General features: G+C 41.7%; 3 protein-coding genes across 5 annotated transcripts in view; all 3 read left to right on the top strand.

The window, feature by feature from the left end:
• Window positions 1-823, top strand: part of LOC118430106 (collagen triple helix repeat-containing protein 1-like) — a 2,020-nt gene extending 1,197 nt beyond the window's left edge. Inside the window, exon 4 of the mRNA XM_035840815.1 lies at window positions 67-823. Within this exon, the coding sequence (XP_035696708.1) occupies window positions 67-218 (152 nt within the window). The 3' untranslated portion in view covers window positions 219-823. The remainder of the gene's footprint in view (window positions 1-66) is intronic.
• A 902-nt stretch (window positions 824-1,725) lies between these two features.
• Window positions 1,726-8,338, top strand: LOC118430749. The gene is made up of 2 exons (XM_035841765.1): window positions 1,726-3,934; window positions 6,448-8,338. Exons 1-2 carry the CDS (start codon window positions 3,160-3,162, stop codon window positions 6,597-6,599), a joined length of 927 nt encoding a protein of 308 aa, XP_035697658.1. The 5' UTR covers window positions 1,726-3,159; the 3' UTR covers window positions 6,600-8,338.
• An 8,574-nt stretch (window positions 8,339-16,912) lies between these two features.
• Window positions 16,913-22,020, top strand: LOC118430004. Of its 3 annotated transcripts, none has more exons than XM_035840686.1 (8): window positions 16,913-17,026; window positions 17,549-17,766; window positions 17,922-18,127; window positions 19,116-19,416; window positions 19,700-19,859; window positions 20,046-20,291; window positions 20,879-21,086; window positions 21,653-22,020. In XM_035840686.1, exons 2-8 carry the CDS (start codon window positions 17,555-17,557, stop codon window positions 21,856-21,858), a joined length of 1,539 nt encoding a protein of 512 aa, XP_035696579.1. In that variant the 5' UTR covers window positions 16,913-17,026; window positions 17,549-17,554; the 3' UTR covers window positions 21,859-22,020. The 3 variants fall into 3 exon arrangements, with proteins under 3 accessions (XP_035696579.1, XP_035696576.1, XP_035696578.1); XM_035840683.1 differs by having other exon boundaries at window positions 21,638-22,020; XM_035840685.1 differs by lacking the exon at window positions 16,913-17,026 and having other exon boundaries at window positions 17,041-17,766; window positions 21,638-22,020.
• The last annotated feature ends 1,113 nt before the right edge of the window (window positions 22,021-23,133 follow it).

Here is a 23,133-nt window from a genome sequence, read left to right as displayed (position 1 = left end):
TGTTAGATTGTTTGGTTGATCTTATTGTGATTTTTTTGTGTGATATGTGCCGTGATGATGTTTTAGTTGACGGCTTGTGCTACACCCTGCCGGCCGGCCCCGTGACTGTGGCCCTGAATGTGGGTCAATGCTCCGATGGTGCCGCCACTGGAGACGCCTACACCGGGTGGAACTCTCACTCAAGAATCATCGTGGAGGAACTGGATATTGCAAACTAGATTTCCCGTCACTGATTTTCAGTACGTAAAGGTGATATCTCGCTGCACTTGGGGTACCGGTGGGGCACTGCGAGGTTCGTTTACTCAGGCACTGCTGTGTTATTTTCGCCGATTTTTTTTTTTTTATAATTCAGATATCGCGTAAAACGTAAAAGTATGACTTAGAAGACAACAGAATACACAAAACGTAAGAAATTCCTTTTTTTATCTCTGAATTTCGTTGGGTAGTCTTTAGAACCCTGCAGTGCCGCACCGATGGCTCAAGTGCAGTGATATACCACCTTAACCAGTGAATTGAACCTACAATGCCTATTCAACTGATTTTTGAACGAAAAATTAGATGCTATCATATGCTTGGTTCTGAATGCAGTTATCCTTCCAACACCAATACCGTACCGAAAGACCTTTGTATTCACCGCTATGCTATGTACCTCCTGTTATCTAATGTCGTCAATATGCTGACAGGTGCGTTCTAACATGTAAATCTTGACATTTACGTTATGATTACTTACTACTATGCCATGTTAAGCTTGAGCGAAGTTTGACTGTCATAACTACCACGTCACCTTTCACAACTCATGTAATCAAGATCTGTGCCGTCCCAACGGTTGTCGTCCTGCTTTTAGTACAGCCTTTGAGATGATTTATAAAACCTTATCTGGTAAGAAATGAAAATTAGCTAAACACTTCGTATGTGGACAACAAGCAAGAGTATATCTTAGGTCCGATGGTCCTACTTGTAGGGACCCTGGCGTTAAAACGTTTCAGATTGAAACGGAGCGGACGTCATCCATAGAACTTACACTTCGTGGCCTTCTCCATCTACGTCATTGGTAGATTATGTGACGACAAAACGATGCGTGGAAAGACTGCTGCTCAGCCCTTTTCAAGCAGGCTGCCTATCACTTCAGTTCAGATGTCCTTTCGATGTCGTTCTTTGACAACAGCCAGTAACATTCTGATCGACCATAATCCAAAGACAGGTTGATAAGTTTGCCGTGATATTGTTAGTATCATCGACTTAACTGATATCTGGTCTGCAAAGCTGCAGTGAGAATTCTAAGCGATCACTGTCTTCGGATAGATTTTAGAGGGCATCACCTTCTTAGCTGTGAGAAAACGTGACATTTTCACCAGTTTGCAGAATGACAGACGACAGTATCGTTGTATGGGTCAAAGGTCATTCGTTATGACGCATGCGGGGTAGGAATCTCAGCGTGCAGGCTTATCTGACATTGGAACAGTCGAAGTCACCTTGCCTTGTCTCTGCCGGCCGCCAGTGATTGATCGCTAGTTGAAAGTGTAAATGGGCCGCGTTTTCTGGTCTCTGTATTCCGCTAGAAGTGGGTGGGAATGCTTGTCACAACATTGCTTTCATACTGCTTCATTTGCAGTGCCAAATAGAAAGTCGTTGACGTTTTTTTCAGTCTCACAAAAATGATATCGGTAAGAAGGATTTTTGTGGTGGTCACCAAACGGTCACAATTACTGGCAAAAATTCATTGCAGGCATTTGTTTTATCACGAATCCACTTAAATGGATTATAAACAACCATCAATCACACAATGATAAATGATAGGAGTAGATAATTTGGATTTATTCTGGTGATGCTTCTACATTTATTATATATATATATATATATATATATATATATATATATATATATATATACATTATATTGTAGCTATGCAAAGATTCGGAGATCCAGAAACTACAATTGCTGTGATATCTACGAAGAGGGGGGGGGGGTCAAGTCTACAATACTGTTTCATGATTGTATCAAATGATCAAGCAAGCATGCTCATGCTACACCCATGATGCAATGAAGTCCTTTAGACAAGAGAAAGTGTTTTGTTATGTTACACTTTTAATGTGCTTATAAGTCAGACCTATGATTCATTCAAAAGTTTGAAAGCTAAAAGGTACCTAGGCTACTGTTGGGAAATGAAGAGATATTGCAATTAAGGTTTCACATTGCATGACTAGTATTGATTGTGTCTGTACTTGATTGTTTGATTTGTGACGTTATGTCTAGAGGATCGCAACGTTAATCATATTCAACATTTCCAAATAGATCAGTCTATTTGAATATCTTATTTTTTCCATTCCGTTCCATTTATGTAACATGATATTAGAAAATAGAATTCCTTTGTAACAAGACATGGCACGGAATTAATCTGAAATAATCTTTCCGTCGATTCACCTGTCAGAATTCTTGGTGCATACAAGGTGACTACGGTGTAGTTCATTAACATATCTGAAGTATACGTATATTTAGAAATCATGGCAGCGTCAAATTGGTTTGTCATAATTGATAATGCGAAACTGATTATTCATAGAAGTCAGGGCAGACTCATTATCTGTACGTAGAGTTTTGATTTAGTTCACTAATCCCTTGCTAGTTCTTTGTTGCGAAGCAACATAAATTACCGCAATCCCCACCTATAGTCAGTACTATCTACATCTATATATATACATATACAAGCAAGTATCACATTGGCAGTAATTCGGCTCCTTCTGACTGAGAACATGCCCTATCATCGCCCCATTCCACTTTCCGGCTCCAGCGTCCTTTGCATCCGAGCACGTGAGTAGGCTTCCGATTCATCGGGCACCGGAAGATCACACAGTGGAAGAGGCACTGCAGGGAGAGGGGGCACAGTGAGATCGAACACCCGCAATCTCATTACGTGGTCCTTCCCTCGCCAGGGAACATTTCAGTCGTGCCTCTTGGGAGAAAGCTGCCCCCCCACCCTTACCGCCAGATGTACCGATGTTTCATCACTTCCCTTGTACATAGCCGTTGTATATGATACAGGGTACCGGCATTCTGTTCGATCTGTCATTGTATCAGCCAGACTAGTACGAACGGGGCACAAGCAAGGACAAGCGTAGGAAGCAGCTATTCGCCACCGGTACGTACCTTGGACAGCGTACAAGTATGCGGGAAACGACGAAAGAGATGCCAGAAAAGAAGGGGAGGGGCAAAGTCAAGATGGACAACCTGGAAATTTCACCTGCAGAAGGATCTCCCAACCTGGACCCTGGTGTGTTGACGCCAGGGGACGTCTGTCTCCCCGGGTTTGTGACACAGAATGGTACTGATCACCAGACCGAGCCACTAAGCGGACTGAAAACACAGCCAAGGCGGCCAACAGAACTAGATATCAGCGACAGCTCCCTCAAGTCTTCCCGAGCGCGAGTGCCGACGGCCTACGAGATCTCCTCGGCCAAACAGGCCACGACTGCGGTCGTACACATCCCAGAGACGCAGAATCTACAGTACCTAATGCCTCCGGAACCGCATCCACCGATCATCAAACCTCAGAGAGCCAACGACTCAGGCGTGGAGAGCTGTGAGAGTGAAGCTTGCACGAAATTAGGAAGTACGCAAGAACCACAAAAACCTATCGTCTTCACATTCGAGGTACCTTACGCGTTGGTACAGCAACGGTACGACCAGCCGCATTTGGTTGTTTTTGACAGCGAGGAGAACAACAAGGATGACACGCAAACACAAAAGACATCCGGTACTGAAAGTAAAGAGTCTGTAGTAACTGTGGGTAGCCGTGGTGCTGAAACGCGATCCAAGGAACGCAGATATTGTGACGGCTGCACTCTTACCATAGTTCTGATCGTCATCATCGTGGTAGGAAACATCATCGGCGCTGTGTACGTCTACCACAAGTACAACATGATCAACAGCAGTTTACCAGGTACGTTATTCATGAAAGAGAATCAAAATATTAGGACGTACAGCTTACTACAAATAAGCTCATATGATGCCCAAAAGTACTCACTGCCCCCATCCATTTCATACATTGGTGTTAGATAGAAATGTAGTTTTCTAGAGTATTGGCTAAACCTAGGTAGTATAATGTGATAAAACAAATTTTCCCCGGGCCCAGTATTGTCACAAACATTCTGTCTTTTGCGTTAAAGGGAGAGGGAGTTGTCAAGACATTTGTAACGGAACTTCCGGTCAGCCTTGATGCAAAAGCACGTGGCATGGTGAGTTTTCTTCAGTCGATGTCCACTCAGTCGATGTCCGTGCTTCTAGACTAATCTGTACCCATCCTTGGCGTGTTTTTGATTCTCTTCAAGCCCCTGAAATACGTGCACCCTTGCGTGTGTACGTGTGTACGTAGATAAAGCCTTGATTTACTATGTTCGTCTAAGAAAGGTGATTGAAAAGGAAAGATGACGTGAAATATTCTGAATAGGATGGCGGAAATATATGCCCACTCGTGTTGAAATTCAAAGAAGCCATACACCATAATTCACCCGGAAAGCGGAACAGTAGGCCCGCAGGAATTCCGTCGTGGTGACTCATAGGTTAATGAAAACAAACTATTCTGTCATTGCAATGTCAAAGGGAGAGATAAAGTGTGGCGCTTCTCATCATTGCAATTTTAAAACACATCAAGTGAAATGGAAATGCTGCGAAAGGGCATCCGTGCAGCAGAGTGATGGATTTGGCACGAATGTATGGTTATATATGTAAGCAACGCAAGTGATTTCAAACACTCCAAGAAAAGAAGAATAACACAATTTAATGGCATGTTCAATGATTGGAACGCACCGTCTCTCTCATTGAATCTTGTACTTTTGCGCAAGACTCTAGTGGAATGATCCACCCTTTACTGACGTTCTATATACATAACCCCAATGCTCAGCTTGGTCCCACAGCGGCCAATTTTCTCCGACCTCTAGCTACAGTCGAGAAAAATTAATTCGTGATGAGCAGATACGTTCCCAAACGTACAGAATTGACATCAGAAAGACCATGCGTTAGTTGATTGACTCTAGAATAAGCACATATCGCGGAGCAGAATTATGTAACAGGGAAAATGATCTATGTAGTTGTCTTCTAAATATAAGATACATGTACTGATTGCACATGCCAGCGAAATAAATGTCCTCTGTATGCCTAGTGACCTTTAATTCACCGCTAATTAATGATAGAGTACTCCGGTTGGGTACGTTACAGATGGTCGCGCTGACATTGGATTAGTTCTGAACAAACTATTCGCATGAAAGAACAGTTGGGAGCAGTCAAACAAGATGCTATCTTTCCCCCATTGTGATGGATTCCTGGATTACAATTTGCAAAGTCGGGAGTCTGTCGATGCACAGACATGTTTTCACCGACGTCAACGTTCTGTCTACCGGTAATCCTGGCTAAATCCGGCCAGGAATAGACCTCCTCCAACCGTTTTCATGCGCCGACCCAACTCACAGGTCACATAGGATACGCCAAAAACAGTCAAACGCAAACCTACGTCTGACTTAGTTCTCAAGCCTCGACAGAATACTAATTTCACGTTCGGTCTCCCCTCGTCCCGGTCTTGTATGCACAGCGAGCATTCCGACGCCATTAAGCCGAAGTGCGAGCTCAGAGCTCCAGAGATAGGGCGCGAGTGGAATTGTTCGTGACGTCAATCTTCCCCATTAGCGTCACATAAGAGAGCTGATTACACGACGGGACTTACATGTAATAAATTTTCCATGAAACTGCCCCCATAGCAAGCTGGCATCAAAAATCAATTTAAAAACGTTCGGAAGTGGACAGAAAATGTAACCAGCGTCTCTAACCTCTTCCTGAAATGACTTTTCAAAAAATTAGTCCACGCCTATCCTTCCTGTCTGATTAGATTTCTTTCAAGTCCATCCTTTCCGTACCGTCCGACTTGCCGATTTGTTTTGACAAAATTGCTCCATTGATTCACGAAGAGCTGCCAACAAACCTTCCCTGCGCATCAAAATGTTACATCAAATTGCCCAGGCAAGCATTACATGGATGTTATCATCTTAAAGGCATACCCCGTTTTCAATTTCTTCTGCAGGCCAGTGATACTGAACAAAATGAATGCTTTGCAATCATGTTTAAGTTTATGTCAGTCCCAAACTCCTTTACAGATCCACAGACCTATAAAACTACGCAGACACGCACAGAATACCAGTTTGTCGGCAACGTTATATACACAATTCGTTACCTACATGTGATATAGATTATATAAGTATAAGGACGTGATGACATGTTTCTGTAAATTCTGTTGTCCTTTTGTTTCAGCCACAATCTCAGGCTCCTGTGTTGCCGACAACGATCTGACACGACTGACAGAATACCAGTATGTCGTCAACGTTATAAACACAATTCGTTACCTACATGTGATCATGATATATTTACGAGGACGTGATGATATGTTTTTGTTGTCTTTTGTTTCAGCCACAATCTCCCCTGTGTTAACGACGACCCCCACGACTCGTGAGGCCGGACGGCAGCCCGACGAGCCGCCGACTGTCTCAGCAGTTAGAGATGCAGACGACACAATCTGGGTCAGATTTACTAGCGCAGTCACCTCGTCAGACTTCCGGTGACGTCAGCACACAGCTTCCGGTGCGATGATAGGAGGCCCTGCGATATAACGAGGTGATAATTTTCCAAGCAAAGAGTTCAGGTATAATCCTTTCCAAGACACTATTAGGGAGTGTTTCGAGCATTTCTTGTAAAATATTCGAACATTTTGCAATATTTCATCGATGCACCATAAATGAACGTTTTGGACCTGTACCATAACATCTTCCTCTGCTGTAGAATTAAAAATTCAAAAAGACAAACGACATTTCACCTTAAAGTCTTATGAATTGAAGGAGTTAACATTAACAACTAAAATTCATACAATTACTGTCTATTTCATTATGACCCCAAAATCTTTCGAAATTGCTACAGCTGCATGATGTAGATTTTAATGTAAGAAAGGTCTTAAACATCAAGTTAGAAATGCTCAAACATGTCCCCGGTAATGTCTTGGAATAGACATATACAAACCCACTGCAATGATAGTGCTGTAAAACACACTAGATGGGTGCCACACGAACAGATAAAACACGGCAATTCCTGGAAGAATTCTCCAAAACCAATTTTGAGAAGTAGAACTATTTTTGTAGAGATTAAACTCTAGATGCTTATTTTTTTGGACATATAGTCATGGCGTGTCTCATCTATTTATTTGTAGATCTGTGAATAGATATGGAGAGAATCTCTCAGCAAAGACTTATAACAGAGCTTTGATCTTCTACACACATGTATCTATGAAGCAAACTCCTGCCATTTGTATGTGGTATTCAATAGAACTATACAACAGAGTGAACCAATATCAGGTTATATCTAGTCAATAGTGTGTCACGAAGGGATTGTACGATATTGATCCAATATAGAAGCTTTATTTTAACATACAGAGGGTCTAACCAAAGCAAAACTATTATTCTCGAGTTTTTCAAAGTGATGCTCAATCCAGTACATTTTTTTGTATACCATTATCAGTAAAACAATTTTCTAACTCTCCAGCAATTGGTATATATTCATAATTACAGATTCATGACTAGCAAATGTTGACTAGCAAATAAATTTAGGTATGGAACATGATACACGCAGGGAGAACATAAAGAAGTCATATTCGTAATAACTTCATTTCAAATATACATTATATATTTTGTAATACTGTCTGATGGCTGAAATGAATTCTTGACTTTTACTACAATGTTTGGACCGAAATTTGCTTAGTTCGCGAAAGTCCTTCTTGTCAGCTTGAAGTTTTACCAATGAAATACATGTTATCTTGTAATCATGTCCTCCTCTACTAGTACATACGGCATGACGTCATTTAATGAAGAGCGATGTGCCCATCTGATTTCATTGTTCAGAATAACATCACTGTTTTTGCAATCACCGGCCTAAAGGTGGGCACCGCTGACCTTACGGAAGGTCAAATTTCATCCAGATTCAGAAAAAAACATTCTAAATCGATTCGTAAATGTGTAAATAACACATTTGTATTCATTCCTTCCGGCAAGGACTCTTCATAATCTAATTGCCATGCCCTTGTTAGTGTATTTCTACGTCCTTACGAGGGGCACTAAACTATCGAGAGTCGTTTAGGCTGCCTGGTGAGGAATATAAATTACACAACTAAACACGCATTAACATTGCCGACCCCTTGAGCTCTACCACAGGAAATGTAGGAAAACCTTCCCCTTCCGTACGCCAATGGTCCCGGTGAAATATCGTACAATCCCTCGTGTCCTGAGAGAAATATGACAAATGATCAGGTGGAATTACTCACAAGTCACAAATATATCATGATGGAGAATCAGGGGACAGATTATTCGGACGGTAGAACTAAAGGTAGTGACGTCGAAATTATTTTCTTTAATACATACGAAATCGTCTTATAAAAACTGCAAATTTGTAAAGACATAAATGTTTGTCTTCTCTAGTCTCAGTGGACGAAATACCACCATACCATGCTCGTTACACCACTTCACACGATGTGAAATGGCTCGTCCCTTTACTTCCTAGAAATTCGTACTCCTGAAGGATGGTCTATAGAGGGTTGTACAGGCAGAATGGAAGTCTTGTTATCTTGTTTAGAAAATTTGACAACAATCATCATGATAGCAATATACATTTGTACGGTGTCAAAAAGACATGGTAATTTTTGATTTACAATACATTTCCATAGTTACATTTCCACAGTGACGAACCCATGGCACCCATAATATTTGTTGTCCGCCCCCAATGGCTTCGTTTCACCTTGCGTGACTAATCTGAAAGCCGAGAAATGAAGTTGCTAGCTGCTATGCATGACCTAAACACGAATCGTGTGTTTCAAAGCATCGAATACCAGTGTGTGACGTACTTAACTATTACAATTTCACAACCTAGCGTAGATAACTTTTATACTGCTGCTATTAGGATAGACATGGTCTACATTTCCAAGCAAAATATAGTACTGTAAGCGAATGACTGGTTGGTTAGCCTCGTTTGCAGTTGATGTATGGGTCGAGAACTAACAACCAATCACTGTAGAGAACAGACCAATAAAATCTGGAACAGAGGCGCCCATGTGTTTTTACTATGGTAACGTTGTCGAATGCACTTGATATTTATATATTAATCTACGTTTCATTTCTAATTATAAGTTTCAACAAATATTGGGACCTACAACATGAAGCTACAGTAGATCACTTCAAAATGCTGCTTCCTGATAAATTCTAATTTATGAAGAGCTGGTGACGTTACACGCACGTGACTCAAGTTATGGGTCAAACTTGACTGGACGTCTCCCAGCATCATTTGATCCATTACTGATGTCAGGTGGCCGTTGAGTCACGTGACCTATACTGACGGGTCAGTCATCATGTAGGAGGCCCCGCGTGTTTGCTAAGCCCTTGTCTGCAATGATTAAACTCTACTTTTAAAACGTGGATGGGGTTACATGTAAGCAAGCAGGCTTGTAAGATGTTCAGGGGTAATTTCCCACATCTTTATTGAGATGAATATTGGCACTGATGCATGGTTCATGTCGATGGTGGCGGCGCAGATGTGACATTTTCACGGACATGAAAACTCACAGCGGCGCATAACCCTGTGCGGGAGGCTGCCGCCAGTTGTCATGTTGCATGTGGCGTGCTCGCAATCCCGCTTTCGGATGGAATCTGAATCCCGGCCGATCAGCCCGTGATTTAAAACTCCATTTGCACGCTAACGCGAAATACGGCTACCCGGGTTTTCAGTCTTTCGTTGTAAGTCGTTGGTCCACTAATTGAGGACTCGTTTAGGAATTTAAAAGAACGCGGTACCATGCGTTTCTATAATGATGTGAGTACATGTACAACCTGCTATGCGCCTGCCCAAAGCCTTGCAGCAGTCCGGAAAATGAATGTCCTCTGTGTTTTGTCTGTCGCTTTTTGGAGCACCAGAACTCAGCTAAGGCTAACGTCATTTCCACAAAGGGACCTCCGGGCAGTTTTATGGAACAAAAAGTTCAATGTAAAATACAGCAAAAACACAAAACGGACCCAAATAATTCAAAACCATACCTGATGCATATTCATTGGAATAAACTTTAATTCATTTTTCGTTTCTGCAAAAAGCATATTTTGTAGGAGGCAGGGTTGGGACATGTTTTGAATGTCCCAGAATTATCCTAACCTGACCTATATAAGTGAGTAAAATTTTCAACAACCCCTTGAACAATACACAAACTCAGCAACATATTTTCAATTTACAAGTCAAGTCAAGATAGACTGTGCCCAAATCTTTGACCATGTGTATACGTGATTTGTTTTTCTTTCCCTCTCTCTGAAAGTTTTAGCTAATCGCACTGTCACGACATCTTTCCTGAAAGGCCTTATACCTTATCACAAAAATATTACACTACATGACATGGTTGAACGAGTCGAATATATAAATAGAAGCACGTATCGATAGTCCGTTGTCAATGGCTTTTAGAGCCCGCAGCTTTGTGCCTAGATTGACGGCTCTGCGGCGCCGAGATGACAAACAGATTTATCAGCCCGAACGACTGCAGCGACGACGGCTGATAAAGAGTAAGGCAAATATATGTATGCGGTTTGCTGAGGTGAAAGCGCCGTGGCTTTGGGAGCCGTATCTGCGCCCTTCAATGTCACTGCATTTATTTGCAGTGCTCAGACGACTCTGATTTTGCAGAGCCGTGCTTGTATGCTAACTGTATAGTGTTATCGGTTTACGTAGTTAGGCATTTGCTCCCGAACGGTTTACGTTATACACGAGAAAACGTCTTGAACAAAAAATGGCATACTTGGAGTTAGGTATTTTGTTGCTGATGTTGGTGTCAAGCTTTATGACATTTGGATGTCCCTTCAATGAGTGACAATACGATGATAAATGGTAATAACGACCTATGGACCTGCGTAGCGTAACGCTAACATTGAAAATGTCGTAAATGATATGAAAGAACACGTTCACAATCGCTATAGGTCTTTTGAAAGTCCTATAAAAGAATGTGTGCAACGTTTACTACCAGCGTGCAAGAATGAGCGACAGCGGCCAAGATCTCGTCCTACCGGGCCTTAAAAAGGACGCATCAATTGACGACTTCACTGTTACCACACACTCTAAACTCGAGTTTGATTCGCGTTAGGATAAGGCTAGGTGTTACATACCAAAGTTTCTAAGTTCACCTGAGCCTAATCAATTCATAAGCGCGCAATGATTCTGAGCTACTTCTATAGATGTTCACGACGGATTACAAGCTTGAGACACGATAATTCCGACATTGTGCCACATAGCCTTAATGGATTACAGCCCACGCGCATTTGTATCGATCTGGCCCCATTTCTCGACAAAATGAGAAATTTATATTACCTCCTACTGGATCGAAGGATACGAGACCCACCTCCCACACAGCGTCTTTCCCATGTATAAACTTAGGTCATGTTGATTTGATTATATGGCTGGCATCCTATGGGAACTCTTAAACTGATGCAAGGGTGCGAATAAAAAAAGTTTGGCCAAATACAAAGGAAGTTGCCTTCATTGTGGAATCTAAGTGGCCAGGAAGGTTGAACATGACTGAACACACAGAATATGGTATACCGAAAAATAGATTCTTCATATTTGTTCTTTCAGATCTTCTTTGACCTTGGAATATACAATATACAAACAAACACAGAGTGAAAGAAGATAAGATGTTCTGCAGCTGGTTATGCATAATTATACTGAACGGATCTTATGCGTGTCAGCTACAAACAATTGTTGTGATGTTATTAGAGACCATGTCCATAAATGTTATACTTAAACGAAATCACAGTGGGACTACGTGATTTGTTCAAGAGAAAGATTTAATCTTTCCATTGGTCGATCTATACTGCTAGTGCTAGACTGTTTTTAATTAAGCTACATGGATTTTCTATACACGACCTATCAGCAATTTACAAAACACTTAACTGAAATACCAAGTTTGCCACGAGATAATCATGAACTCAGAATACATGTACATTGTACATAACAGAGCGATAGCTGCTGAAACGTCGTGTATAGAAAATCCATGTAGCTTCATTTAAAGCAATCTAGCACTAGCAGTAGATCGACCAATGGAAAGATTGAACCTTGCTCTTGAACAAATAACATAGTCCCACTGTAATTTCGTTTAAGGATAACGTTTATGGTTTCTAACATCACAGCAGGTACCTGCAACAATGGTCCAAGACCTGGAATCCTGAAAATACCTGTATTAAAGGCCACAGCAAGTACGTTTTATTGATGACATCCTATGCAGAGTGCAAAAATAATGAGATAGCGCGAAAAAAAAGATGGGTAAAATAATTTGTCATCGGTCACGGTGATTACTCGCTTGTTCCGTGGATGACAAGACACAGCCGCGTGTCGTTACTCATCGTTTGTTCGCAGCGGAATATTTACGTGCCTCTTGGGATGGGGGCCAAATTCAATGCGTCATTATCTATATATATGATATGAAGAATCTCTGGCCTTAGGCCAACCGGAAACCATCGCTAGATAGCCGGGTTGGGTCACTGCGACATACATCCCCATGGCCACGCAAGGTACTAGTATCTTCATGCCTTCAAGTACCAGAATTACCAACCTAAGATTGATGCGTTCAAAACTTCGTACTTTTCCAAAACTATCGTAGAGTGGAATTTGCTATCACCAATCACAACAGGCGCATCTCTGGATAGTTTTAAAGAACGCTTGCAGATAAATGTGCAAAAGTTAGGTGTGACGGGTCGTTCAGTGTAATATAACCAGCTGCTGCCGCGCCGCGTGCCTGCGAAGCTGGTGTGTTACGCCGAAAGGTGGTCATACCGGCTATATACTATAGTAGATACAGATACAGATAACCATCAGACTCCGATATAAGACCATGTTTTGTCTAGCAGATTTACACCAGGGTTACGTTTATTTTGAACTCCCGTGATATAAAAGGGTGATAAACGTTATAATCGAAAAACTACGTCCTCAGTCCATCAAGTGACATAACTAGCTTTGAAGGAAGCATCACGCATGTACATAATCCTCTCCTCGTATATGAAGTGCCATGTGCAAATGACCTATTTTATAATCATCATCATGAATGAATGAATTCAACATTTCAGTTAACCCTTAAACTGCCAGAGTTTCAGCACTATAAAATTCAGCACTATCAGTGCCAGGGTTGGCTGCTGACCTCCAAAAAGAACCCCCCGAACAAGGCCTAAGTCCCTAACTTCCGGGGTTCGTGCGCTACATGCCCGCAAAGTTGCTACTTCGGGGGAATACGCTATCCCGGATATATCCGGGTGCGGCACACTGGACATGTATATGTGTGCCGGATATATCCGGGTTTGGCAGTTTAAAATCTAAGGTAAACATAAGCCGAATTATACATAGTGACTTCACCGAGTGACGTTGTCAACTGCGCAGTGAAAAGTTTGTAAAAAGTTGTAAGTTTACAATGATAGTGTATATTGATACAACATCATCATACAACAAACTATATAAATTGGGAGCTCACTGAAGAGCTAGTCTTCCACTGGTCGTGACAGAAATGCCTGGTGCTATGTACAGTATCTACAGATTCCTTGTACCCGTGAATTGCCCGCTCTTTTCGACAAGAACAATGAACAGTGGACCATGGCATTCCGTCCTTATACCCCCGTCATATTTGGCGAAAATCGATCGGACGACGATTTTACGGCGATCACCCGAGCCTCGCTTATAATAATAACTTTATTGCACAACAATGGTGCAAGGTACAAAGTATGGCTCATATGTGACAGGGACGGGTTGCAGGTGAAAAATACGTGCAACCCTCTGTCTATCTCAAACATGGTCGATCTTCCATCGATACGCCCGAAGATCGTGGATAATGTGACAGGGGTATAAGGACTGCAACCCTTTCCAGTGACATGCATGGACTACCGGGATTCGAACTCATATGGCTCTTCACCACTGGACTACGCGCGCTACATTAAAGATGTAAAGGCTTACTGTTACAGAGATAGATGACACAATAAATGGGATATTACTGGCATCCTTATATTGCTTGAGTTGATTAGAGACGCCATCGGAATGAGGTATGTGCAGGCCCTGTACGTAATCACGCTTGTACAGATGTCTATTCGTCTTTCCTTATTTCGTATATTCTTGAGGCACTTCGATAGTATAAATTATGAATTTTAGATATTCATAGACAGGTCATTTCAGGACAGGTATTGGTCGGGGAGCATGTATATAGTCAATCTTTGTGCGTTCTTTTGGAGACTTGAGCGCCACCTAACAGATTAGGCCTAAAATGTGACACTCATTCTGGACGAGACATAATGTACACGCAACCCATGCTCAACTATCCGCAACTGGTATCACCAAATAGTTCCACCGGTACCTCATGTATGGTTGCCACGGTACTGAAGCTTAATTGTATTTTGGCCATAACAGTACATGTACCGTTGTTTTTTGTTGACTCCACGCAATACGCATTACCTTTCAGCTCTATTCACTGTGACTGATTAGATGTTGATATTATCATGGTACCCGGTTTCACAAAACTTCCCACACCATCTACACAGAATACCTTAAGAATCAAGACTTTTGTGTTTCAATTGGTCGGTACAAAAGTAATTTCATTATCGATCAAACAGCCGCACTGCTTTGACCTTGCTTTGAGTTAGTTGACCTTAACTTAATTGTGCTGTCGTCTGACCGACGTATATATCCAAGAACAAGAAACAGTCATGCCTTCAAGTACCAGAGTTACCAACCTAGGATTGATGTGTTCAAAGATTCGAATTTTCCTAGAACTATCGCAAAGAGTGGAGTTTGTTATCACCAAGCACAGCAGGAACATCTTCTCTGGATAGTTTTAAAGAACACATAAAGATAGATAAGCAAAGGTTAGGTGTGACGGATCGTTCAGTGTAATATAACCAGCTGCTGCCGGGCCGCGTGCCTGCGAAGCTGGTATGTTACGCCAAAGGGCGATTATACCGGCTATATAAATTTAGATATAGATACAGTGAAATAGACACGGTTTATTGAGAGCTTCACGGATAGTTCTGTACTAGTAGTAACATGTAACAAGACTCTGTGATTCCATATACATGTCATGGACCTTACCTGGCTGTTCTGTGTTACGTGCGCTCCCCACGGGTCGTCATTCTGATAATACAGTAATCGTATCTTGAAATGATATCAGTGGTACAAATGCAAATGCTACCTTAGGAATTGAATTCAAACATTGTTGGCGAATGCCAATGGATAGTTACCATGATCTTTAAAAATAAATGCAATTTACCAAACGTTCCGTTGAAAGGGAGGGACATTTTTAAATGGGATATCTATCCCATGTCTCAATTCCATGTGTCAATACCGTGACTGCTACCGTTCGTCTGCGTAACGTTTACTGGTTTGTTCCTTGAACATATTGAGTGGTCTTTACATATTATAATAGAGCACAGGAGAGTCTGAAGAAGTGGAGTTGCGCGCCAGAAGGTGTGTTTTCTTTACCTTTAAATATTTCAAGTAGCCTCTTGTTACTATAATGTTACTGTACCTCTACTCATTGCTTCATGTATGTAAACAGTACTAGTGTTTCCGCCATGCAGTTGTAACGTTAATTAGCCTTCGGGTATGAACTTGAAAATACACTTTCCTGTCATTCAACACTGTAAATACACACTGCAGTCATGGCAGTTAGAGCAACAATACAGGAGTCAAATACGTTTGATCTATCCAAGGCCTTGCTCTATCGGAAAACAGACTTTGTGAATATTGCTGAGTACTTGCCGAAAATTGAAGAGAATCTTCAAGGTAAGCCGTTTTTTCCTTGTCTATGTTTTGTCGTATTTTGTTGCAACAAAACTGACGTGTTTAAACAAGGTTCGTTGTGTTTAACTTTACGGAAACAAATTGTTTCTGCTCCGTTTCTTCCTCATTCCAGAGACAAACACACACGCACGCACACGCGCGCGCGCGCGCACACACACACACACACACAAACACAAACACAAACACACACTCACACACACGCACACACACACACTTCTGGTGCAGTAACAAGCTCATAACACGTGCACTGTGATGAATTGATAAACTATGACAGGAGTTTACTAGATTGATTGCTGACTCTAACACGTAGGAAACTATGATTGTTTCTCGGGTCATGTGGCGTCTAGCACAGGCAAGAGGCATCTGTGTGTAGTACTAGTAAATCTTTGCTGTTATTTGTGGGACTTAACCTGAGCGCTACCTAACAGATATGGCCTAAAATGTGACACTTATTCTGGACGAGACCAGGATGTTCACATCGCCCATGCTTAATTATCCGCAACTGGTATCGCTAATTTAAATAGTGGTTCAATTATATGTAAATGTATATGTATATGTATATGTAACGTTATGGATGCAATGCTACTAAAGCTAAATTGCATTTTGGCTGTAACAGTACAATTATTGTTCTTTCTTGACTCTATTTTCAAACATTGCCTTTCAGCTCTATTCAAGTCACCGTGACTGATTAGATGTTGTATATAACCAGGATTAGTACTGTAAACTTGACCCTGTCCATTGTAAACTTCACCTTGTCTACTTTGTATGGTACGGAATAGTAACAAAACTCCGTGCTTCCATGAACTTTACCTGGCTGTTCCATGTTACGTACGCTCCTCACACTGTCGTCATTCTGATAATACAGTAATATTCGAATGATATCAGTCACGGTCATTAATGCAAGTGTTACCTTATGAATTTACTTCAAACATTTTTGGCGCATGTCAGTGGATAGTCACCATAATCTGTACAAATCAATGCAATTCTTTTTAAAAACTTTCCATTGAAGGGGGTGCATTTTTTAAACAGGATATCCACATCTGCACCGTTTGCCTGCGTACTGGATTGTTTCTTGAACTGAAGCTATTTGGGAGCCATCTTTACTTGTTTAAGAGAACAGGAAAGTCTGAAGAGTGGAGTTACTCGCCAGAAGGTGCGTTCTCTTTACCTTGAAGTATTTGAAGTAGTCTCTTGTTACTATATACTGTCAATCTCTATTTATTGTCTCAGGTGCGTCTCTTTTGTTTCTGCCATGCTCTTGTAATTAGCCTTCGGGCATGAACTTGCAAATACACTTTCCTATTGTTTACTGTAAACAACTGCCACAGTTACAACAATACAGGAGTCACATACTTTGATCTATCCTGAGGGATGAAAAGTTCAACCTCCTTGATCTATCAGAAAACAGACCTCTTGCATACTTGCCGAAAATGAACGATAATCTTTGTTATTTTTCCTTTTCTATGTTTTGTCGCATTTTATTGCAACAAAACTGATGTGTTTAAAAAGGTTCGCTGTGTTTAACTTTACGGAAACAAATTGTTTCTTCTCCGTTTCTTCCTCATTCCGGCAGACACAAACACACACACACGCAAGCACATACACACACACACACACACGTCAAGGACCATCTGTAAAGAACATAAACGTCAATTCCTTTTCTTTTAAGACGTAGGAAACCATGAAGGTTTCTAGGGTCTTGTGGCGTATAGCACAGGCAAGAGGCATCTTTGTGTTGGTGGGATTTGCTGTTGGGATTTTTTCGTCCTCCTTGCTGAAAGCGCCGACAATTCAGCAAGTTGCCATGACACCTCGCCGTACCGCAAGCTCGTGGCAACCAAGGCAAACAAGACATGATGGTCTTCGTGACAAAGTTATCGCAGAAAGTAACAGGTTCGTACACACGTGCTATAGCTACCACTGAAATAGGCTGTTCGCATTCTTGTCTTGGGGTTGTGAGTCAATACAGTTGAAATGCGCTCGCACAGGTGAAAACATGATGACGTCATCGCGATAAAAGGATGTCAAAATCACGCCTCATTTTTCAGGTTTGCACAGACGAATGGCAAACGTAAAATTCTGTTGGACTGTGGAGGGAACGTGGCTTCAACCGTCCAGCTGTTTAGGGAGACCTATCCGGACGGCAAGGACTACGTCATACACTCTTTTGAGTTGGACGATCGACTGGCCCCATACTTTGCGCCCTACTCTAACCACGTCCTGCACTGCCCAACCGCCGTGTCCAATAAAGATGGTGAGTCTATCTTCATCGAATTAATGAAGACTTTTAAGGAGGTATCTCACTGCACTTGGGCTCCGGTGCGGCACTGCGGGGTTCGAATTCGTTCACTGCGGTACTGTTGTGTTATTTTCGCCGAATCTTATAATTTAGATATTGCACAATACGTGAAAATCTCAGTAGAAGACAACGAAATACACAAAACGTAAGAAAATTCATTCTTCCTCTATGAAATTCGTTGAGCAATATTTAGAACCCCGCAGTACCGCACCAGTGCCCCAAGTGCAGTGAGATACCACCTTCATTGTACATTTCTACCCCACTAGGCTAAGCACTCGCCACATGTCATTTTTGTACACCTGATAGATGCAACTAAAGGGGTGGGAAAAAGAATGAAATACACCGAGTCCCACGAGCTCTTATCTGCACCAAATGATATTATCCTTTACGACTGACGTATTCTAAATGTTTCTCTTTAATAATGCAAATAAGGTGCTCATTTGCATAGGTTTTATCAGATGACCATCTTCGCCACCCATCTCAAGTTCAAAAACTTTCTATCTGAACAAAGAATACTATTCTAACATTCCTTCACAAATCATGTAAAACATGTACTGATATGCATAATTTGTGTTTCATGATGTTCACATTTACCTAACTTCCGATTTTTTTCCGAATCCTTTTAAGTATGAAATTGCTGTTATTTGCCATTTATGGTTATGGTATTTCCATATTAATTATGCAAATTCGTTCTAAATTTGCATAATCTATATCTACCAATGTTTTCTCTTTCTCGATTGTATAGGTTACATGTTTAAAAAGACCCACCATGGGATGGAACCGGTTTTATAAATGTTCCTCATTAATGATGCAAATCAGATCATGATTTGCATGATTGTCAGTTGCAGGCAGTAAAAGATGAATGATCATCTTAGATGAGCGTAACGTAACATAAAGGTATACTTTCCACTGCGCTGTTGAACATTTCAAACTTGCCCGTTAGGTAACATGACGGCGTACGCAGAGTCAGCCTGGTCACCAGGAAAGGGCAAGACGTCTGGTAGAGACATGCAGTGGGGAGGGGGGACACTGTTCGCACACAAGAAGGAGATACAGGACAACATCACGGGAGGCAGCCGGAGGCTGACCTACCGACGAACGGTCCCAACCGTCGACCTGTCCCGATGGATCAAAGAGAACACGAACGTAGACGACTACGTCATCTTCAAGCTTGACGTGGAAGGCGCAGAGTATGATATCCTGACAAAAATGTTGAAAGAAGACACTTTTAGATGGATTGACAAGTACGTACATGATAAGCGTGATTCTATCGTCTGTCATTTTTCTTCTTCGAGCGATCGCAAAGATCTTTGATTTTGCAAGGGTATTAAGTTTTCTAAAACATTACGTCAAAAAATAATAATACGGACAAATAAAACAACTACATACATGTGCCTACATAATATTCAATGTACTCGTACGTTACACCTATAAACACATACACATGTACGTATAACGATATGTGGTATTCTGTTGTGCATATGCTTTCATGATGCTCAAACAACGCGTACGTTTTTATGGAATCAGATATTACGGAGAGTACCATGGATGGCAAAGTGTGGCGGGCTGGAACAAGGCAGACAAGGCCCAACTCATCGAGGAGGTGGAAACCAAGGGGAAACCTCTGTTAAGATGGACAGGGGAGAAAAGGACATATGAGGACTTCGATGTCTTGCACCCGAAACTGGTACGTCAATAAAAGCCATGGCTTTAGTATCAGCAAAGTCACAAGAATGTATGGTTTGAGATTTATTCAAATCGACGTCTAAAAAGGAAACTGTAACTATGAATTGTATTCACGGTAAAATGCAAACGTGTGATATCCAAGATCCACTATGTTGAGCGTAATCTATTGCACGCATGTCTATCCTAGGTTGGTTCTGTTGGAAAACCCGGTGTTGTCTACAGTAACTGTATCGGGTCGGCACAGAAGAGGCCCAAACTGGCCCTGGTTGTGCAGGTCGGTATGAACGCTAAGTCTGCTCGCAAGCTGGTGACAACTCTCGCGGCGCACACGAGTAACATTCCGCTGGCGCTGTTCGTGTACGGAGACTTTGTGGAGTTGTTCCCGCAACAGGTGGAAGACTGGGCGGAGAGGTTCACCATCGGCATGCGCGAGGCACGTATCAAGCCGGGTTCACACGTGCGTACATATTGAAGTCCGTATGAGGTCCGTATGGAGTCCGTATGGTCGCCGGAAACTATAAATAGGACAAATTGGTGAAATATATAGACACATAACATGCAAGAGGAGTTTGCTGGCCTTGGAGTATGATGGTCTGCGACCAGCTGAGTCCACTGGCATATTATCTGGCCAATATCTATTATTTTTCTAGCACGCGTGGAGCCTGGTAGCTACCTCTATAGAGGCTAAGACCTGTTCCACACTGACCTCACACGGACTTGAATATATAAAGTTACGCACGTGCAAACCCCCTTTACCCATTTTTTGTTCAGTGTGGGGTGGTAGTCTACTTTTGTATTACAGTGCAACCATCATTGCTAGAATCACGAGAAAATTATTTGATAATTTCTGTTTACTTTCTCTTTAAGGAATAAATCGCCCAGTAGGATCCTAGGAGTTTATTGGCCTAGTGTTGGTCTTTTTTGGCCAATTTCTACTACTAATTTTTCCAGCGACTTGTGGAGCCTGGTAGAGGCTAGGTCTGAACTGGACCTAACTGAACTGACCTTCCCTATATGTAGGGCCAACCTTTCCCACCGGGGCACTTCGCATTGCAGGCGCCAGGGTGGATCCGGTTCAGTCTGGTTAGCGCCATAGAACGTCATCGGGATATTGGCCTGCAGTCTACATTGTACCTAGCAGAGAACGTAACGAAGTCGGTTATTACCGTCGCAAAGGACCGAGGATTAAGTCTCATCCAGCCGACAGCTCGCTTCCCACCAACCAAAGGTATGACAGCTTCGACATGTTTAACGTGGTTACCTGGTGAATATCGTGATTATCATCACAAGTCATGCGTGTTTCATATACTATGGAATAGCGATGCTAGCGTATTACGTAGTTTATATGTTAAAAGTCATGATCGTAATAAAAGAATTGTCACGCAACCCGAAAACCAACATATAACCAACATCGCGTTAACTGTGTCTACGATCTCTGTTAGCTAAAGGTGCACTCTCACTGCACTTGCGGCAAGCTTGCGTCACTGCGGAGTTCGAAAGAACGCGAGAGATAAAGAACGGATTTTCTTACTCTTTTTTCTGTATTTTGTCGTCTTCCAAGTCATAATTGTACGCATTACACAGTATCTAAATTATAAAAAAATCTGAGAAAATAACACCACAGTGAACAAACCCCGCAGTGACGCAAGCTTGACGCAAGTGCAGTGAGAGTGCACCTTAGGGTGTTAAAAAGTACACACGCGTGCACAGATACATCATACATAGAGAGAGAGAGAGACAGAAAGGTCACATGTAAAACGTACTTTTAAACGTTCACAGGAACCCTCTTAACAGAGAAAAGCTACTACCACTACCGAGACGTGGAGAGGGTTCCCAAGGCTCTCCGTGTGATCGCAGACGGACTGGGGAACACTGGAGGCATCCTGAGCCTGGACTCGGACCATCCGGACAGCTACATGATCTCTGCCTTCCTGCTGGACTATCTGGTGGAGAACTCTGGCTTTGAGCTCGTCAGCATTGAGGAATGCCTGACAGAATAACCGCAATATATGTGTGAAGGTCCTGTATTAAACAGAATAGCATCAGCGAACAATGGACGAACATGATCTAAGTATAATACTGGTACCTACCTGAAGGCAGTTCGGATATTCTAATCTTAAATCAGATCTACTTCTGATTAGAAATGCCTGTCTTTGGATGCTTTATTAATATTAGTCCGTTAGCTGAAATAAAAAAAAACTTGTACTCAGCTAATCTTCCTGGACATATGACATTTTGCAGTTTCATATAAAGAAGTTGCAATGGGATTCATATCATATTCATCTGTTAGTTTTACGTATGCCTCAATCTGGAAACGTCACTGAGTATATACAGCGTTACAATCGTCTAAGTATTTCAGTTGTTTTATCATAACTTGCTGTTTTCTACTATCCGCTAATGAAAGAGGACAATAAGTCAATTCCCCTACACCTCAATATACTTTGCACGTAACTCTCCGATAAAGTCACTGTGACTGTTTTACAGTAAATTCAAAGCACGTTTCATGAATGCCATGTCGAATCGAAGGCTTTGACCGGCTTCAAATAAAATCTCTACGTTGTAATTATTGATATGCCCGTGTAATGATCTTGGTGAACACATGATTGAGGTCGCGTGCTGTTATCCCGGACTGGCCCTTACCAGTAAACCAGTAAAGACACTAAAGACCCGGCAAACTTGCATCCAGGCGCGCATTGATTCTGGTCCTGTTTCCCGCAAAAGGGGGATCTCGGCACAAGCCACTAGAAAGCTCTGATCTTCACTTCAATTTTTATTGGACCGTTGGGCCACAGAAGATCTGCAAAACAATTTTCTCCACCGACAAGTGCCACAGTGCCTGTCTATTCTCTAATCACCTCTGATATCATGACCACATTCCAGAAATCCTGGTTAAATTTTAATGGGATAGATGTGAATCACTGATACATCCATTCCAGATAGAATCCGGCAGGCATAATCGTACTCCTCTAAACGATCAAACTTGTAAATTTTGTGACCACTTGTATCTTGAAGATACTAGACGAGACACATTTCTTACTAGACTGTACCTTTTATGAATGTCACAATACAATCTCTACTCAAAACTATATACTATTAGATAGACAATACTTATAAGAAAATGTCTAAGCAGAATGATTTTGAATTTTTATACTTAAGCTTGATGTCATGCACGAATTATCATGTGATTAACGCATTATGTAAATAAAATATTTGTGTACTTGAAAAAGAGAAGAAAATAGAAATATTAACGTTAGATGTAGCAATTAACGATAGTA

Source organism: Branchiostoma floridae, chromosome 14 (assembly GCF_000003815.2).
Source record: "Branchiostoma floridae strain S238N-H82 chromosome 14, Bfl_VNyyK, whole genome shotgun sequence".
Taxonomy (NCBI): Eukaryota; Metazoa; Chordata; class Leptocardii; order Amphioxiformes; family Branchiostomatidae; genus Branchiostoma; species Branchiostoma floridae.
This window is presented reverse-complemented; position numbering and strand designations above follow the sequence as displayed.

Excerpts from the sequence above, each read along its gene's own strand:
- LOC118430749 (XM_035841765.1), top strand. The coding sequence starts at position 3,160 with ATGCGGGAAACGACGAAAGAGATGCCAGAAAAGAAGGGGAGGGGCAAA. Across the intron at positions 3,935-6,447 it reads GATCAACAGCAGTTTACCAG|CCACAATCTCCCCTGTGTTA; the intron begins GTACGTTATTCA and ends CTTTTGTTTCAG.
- LOC118430004 (XM_035840683.1), top strand. The coding sequence starts at position 17,555 with ATGAAGGTTTCTAGGGTCTTGTGGCGTATAGCACAGGCAAGAGGCATC. Across the intron at positions 17,767-17,921 it reads GTTATCGCAGAAAGTAACAG|GTTTGCACAGACGAATGGCA; the intron begins GTTCGTACACAC and ends CTCATTTTTCAG. Across the intron at positions 19,860-20,045 it reads ATGTCTTGCACCCGAAACTG|GTTGGTTCTGTTGGAAAACC; the intron begins GTACGTCAATAA and ends TGTCTATCCTAG.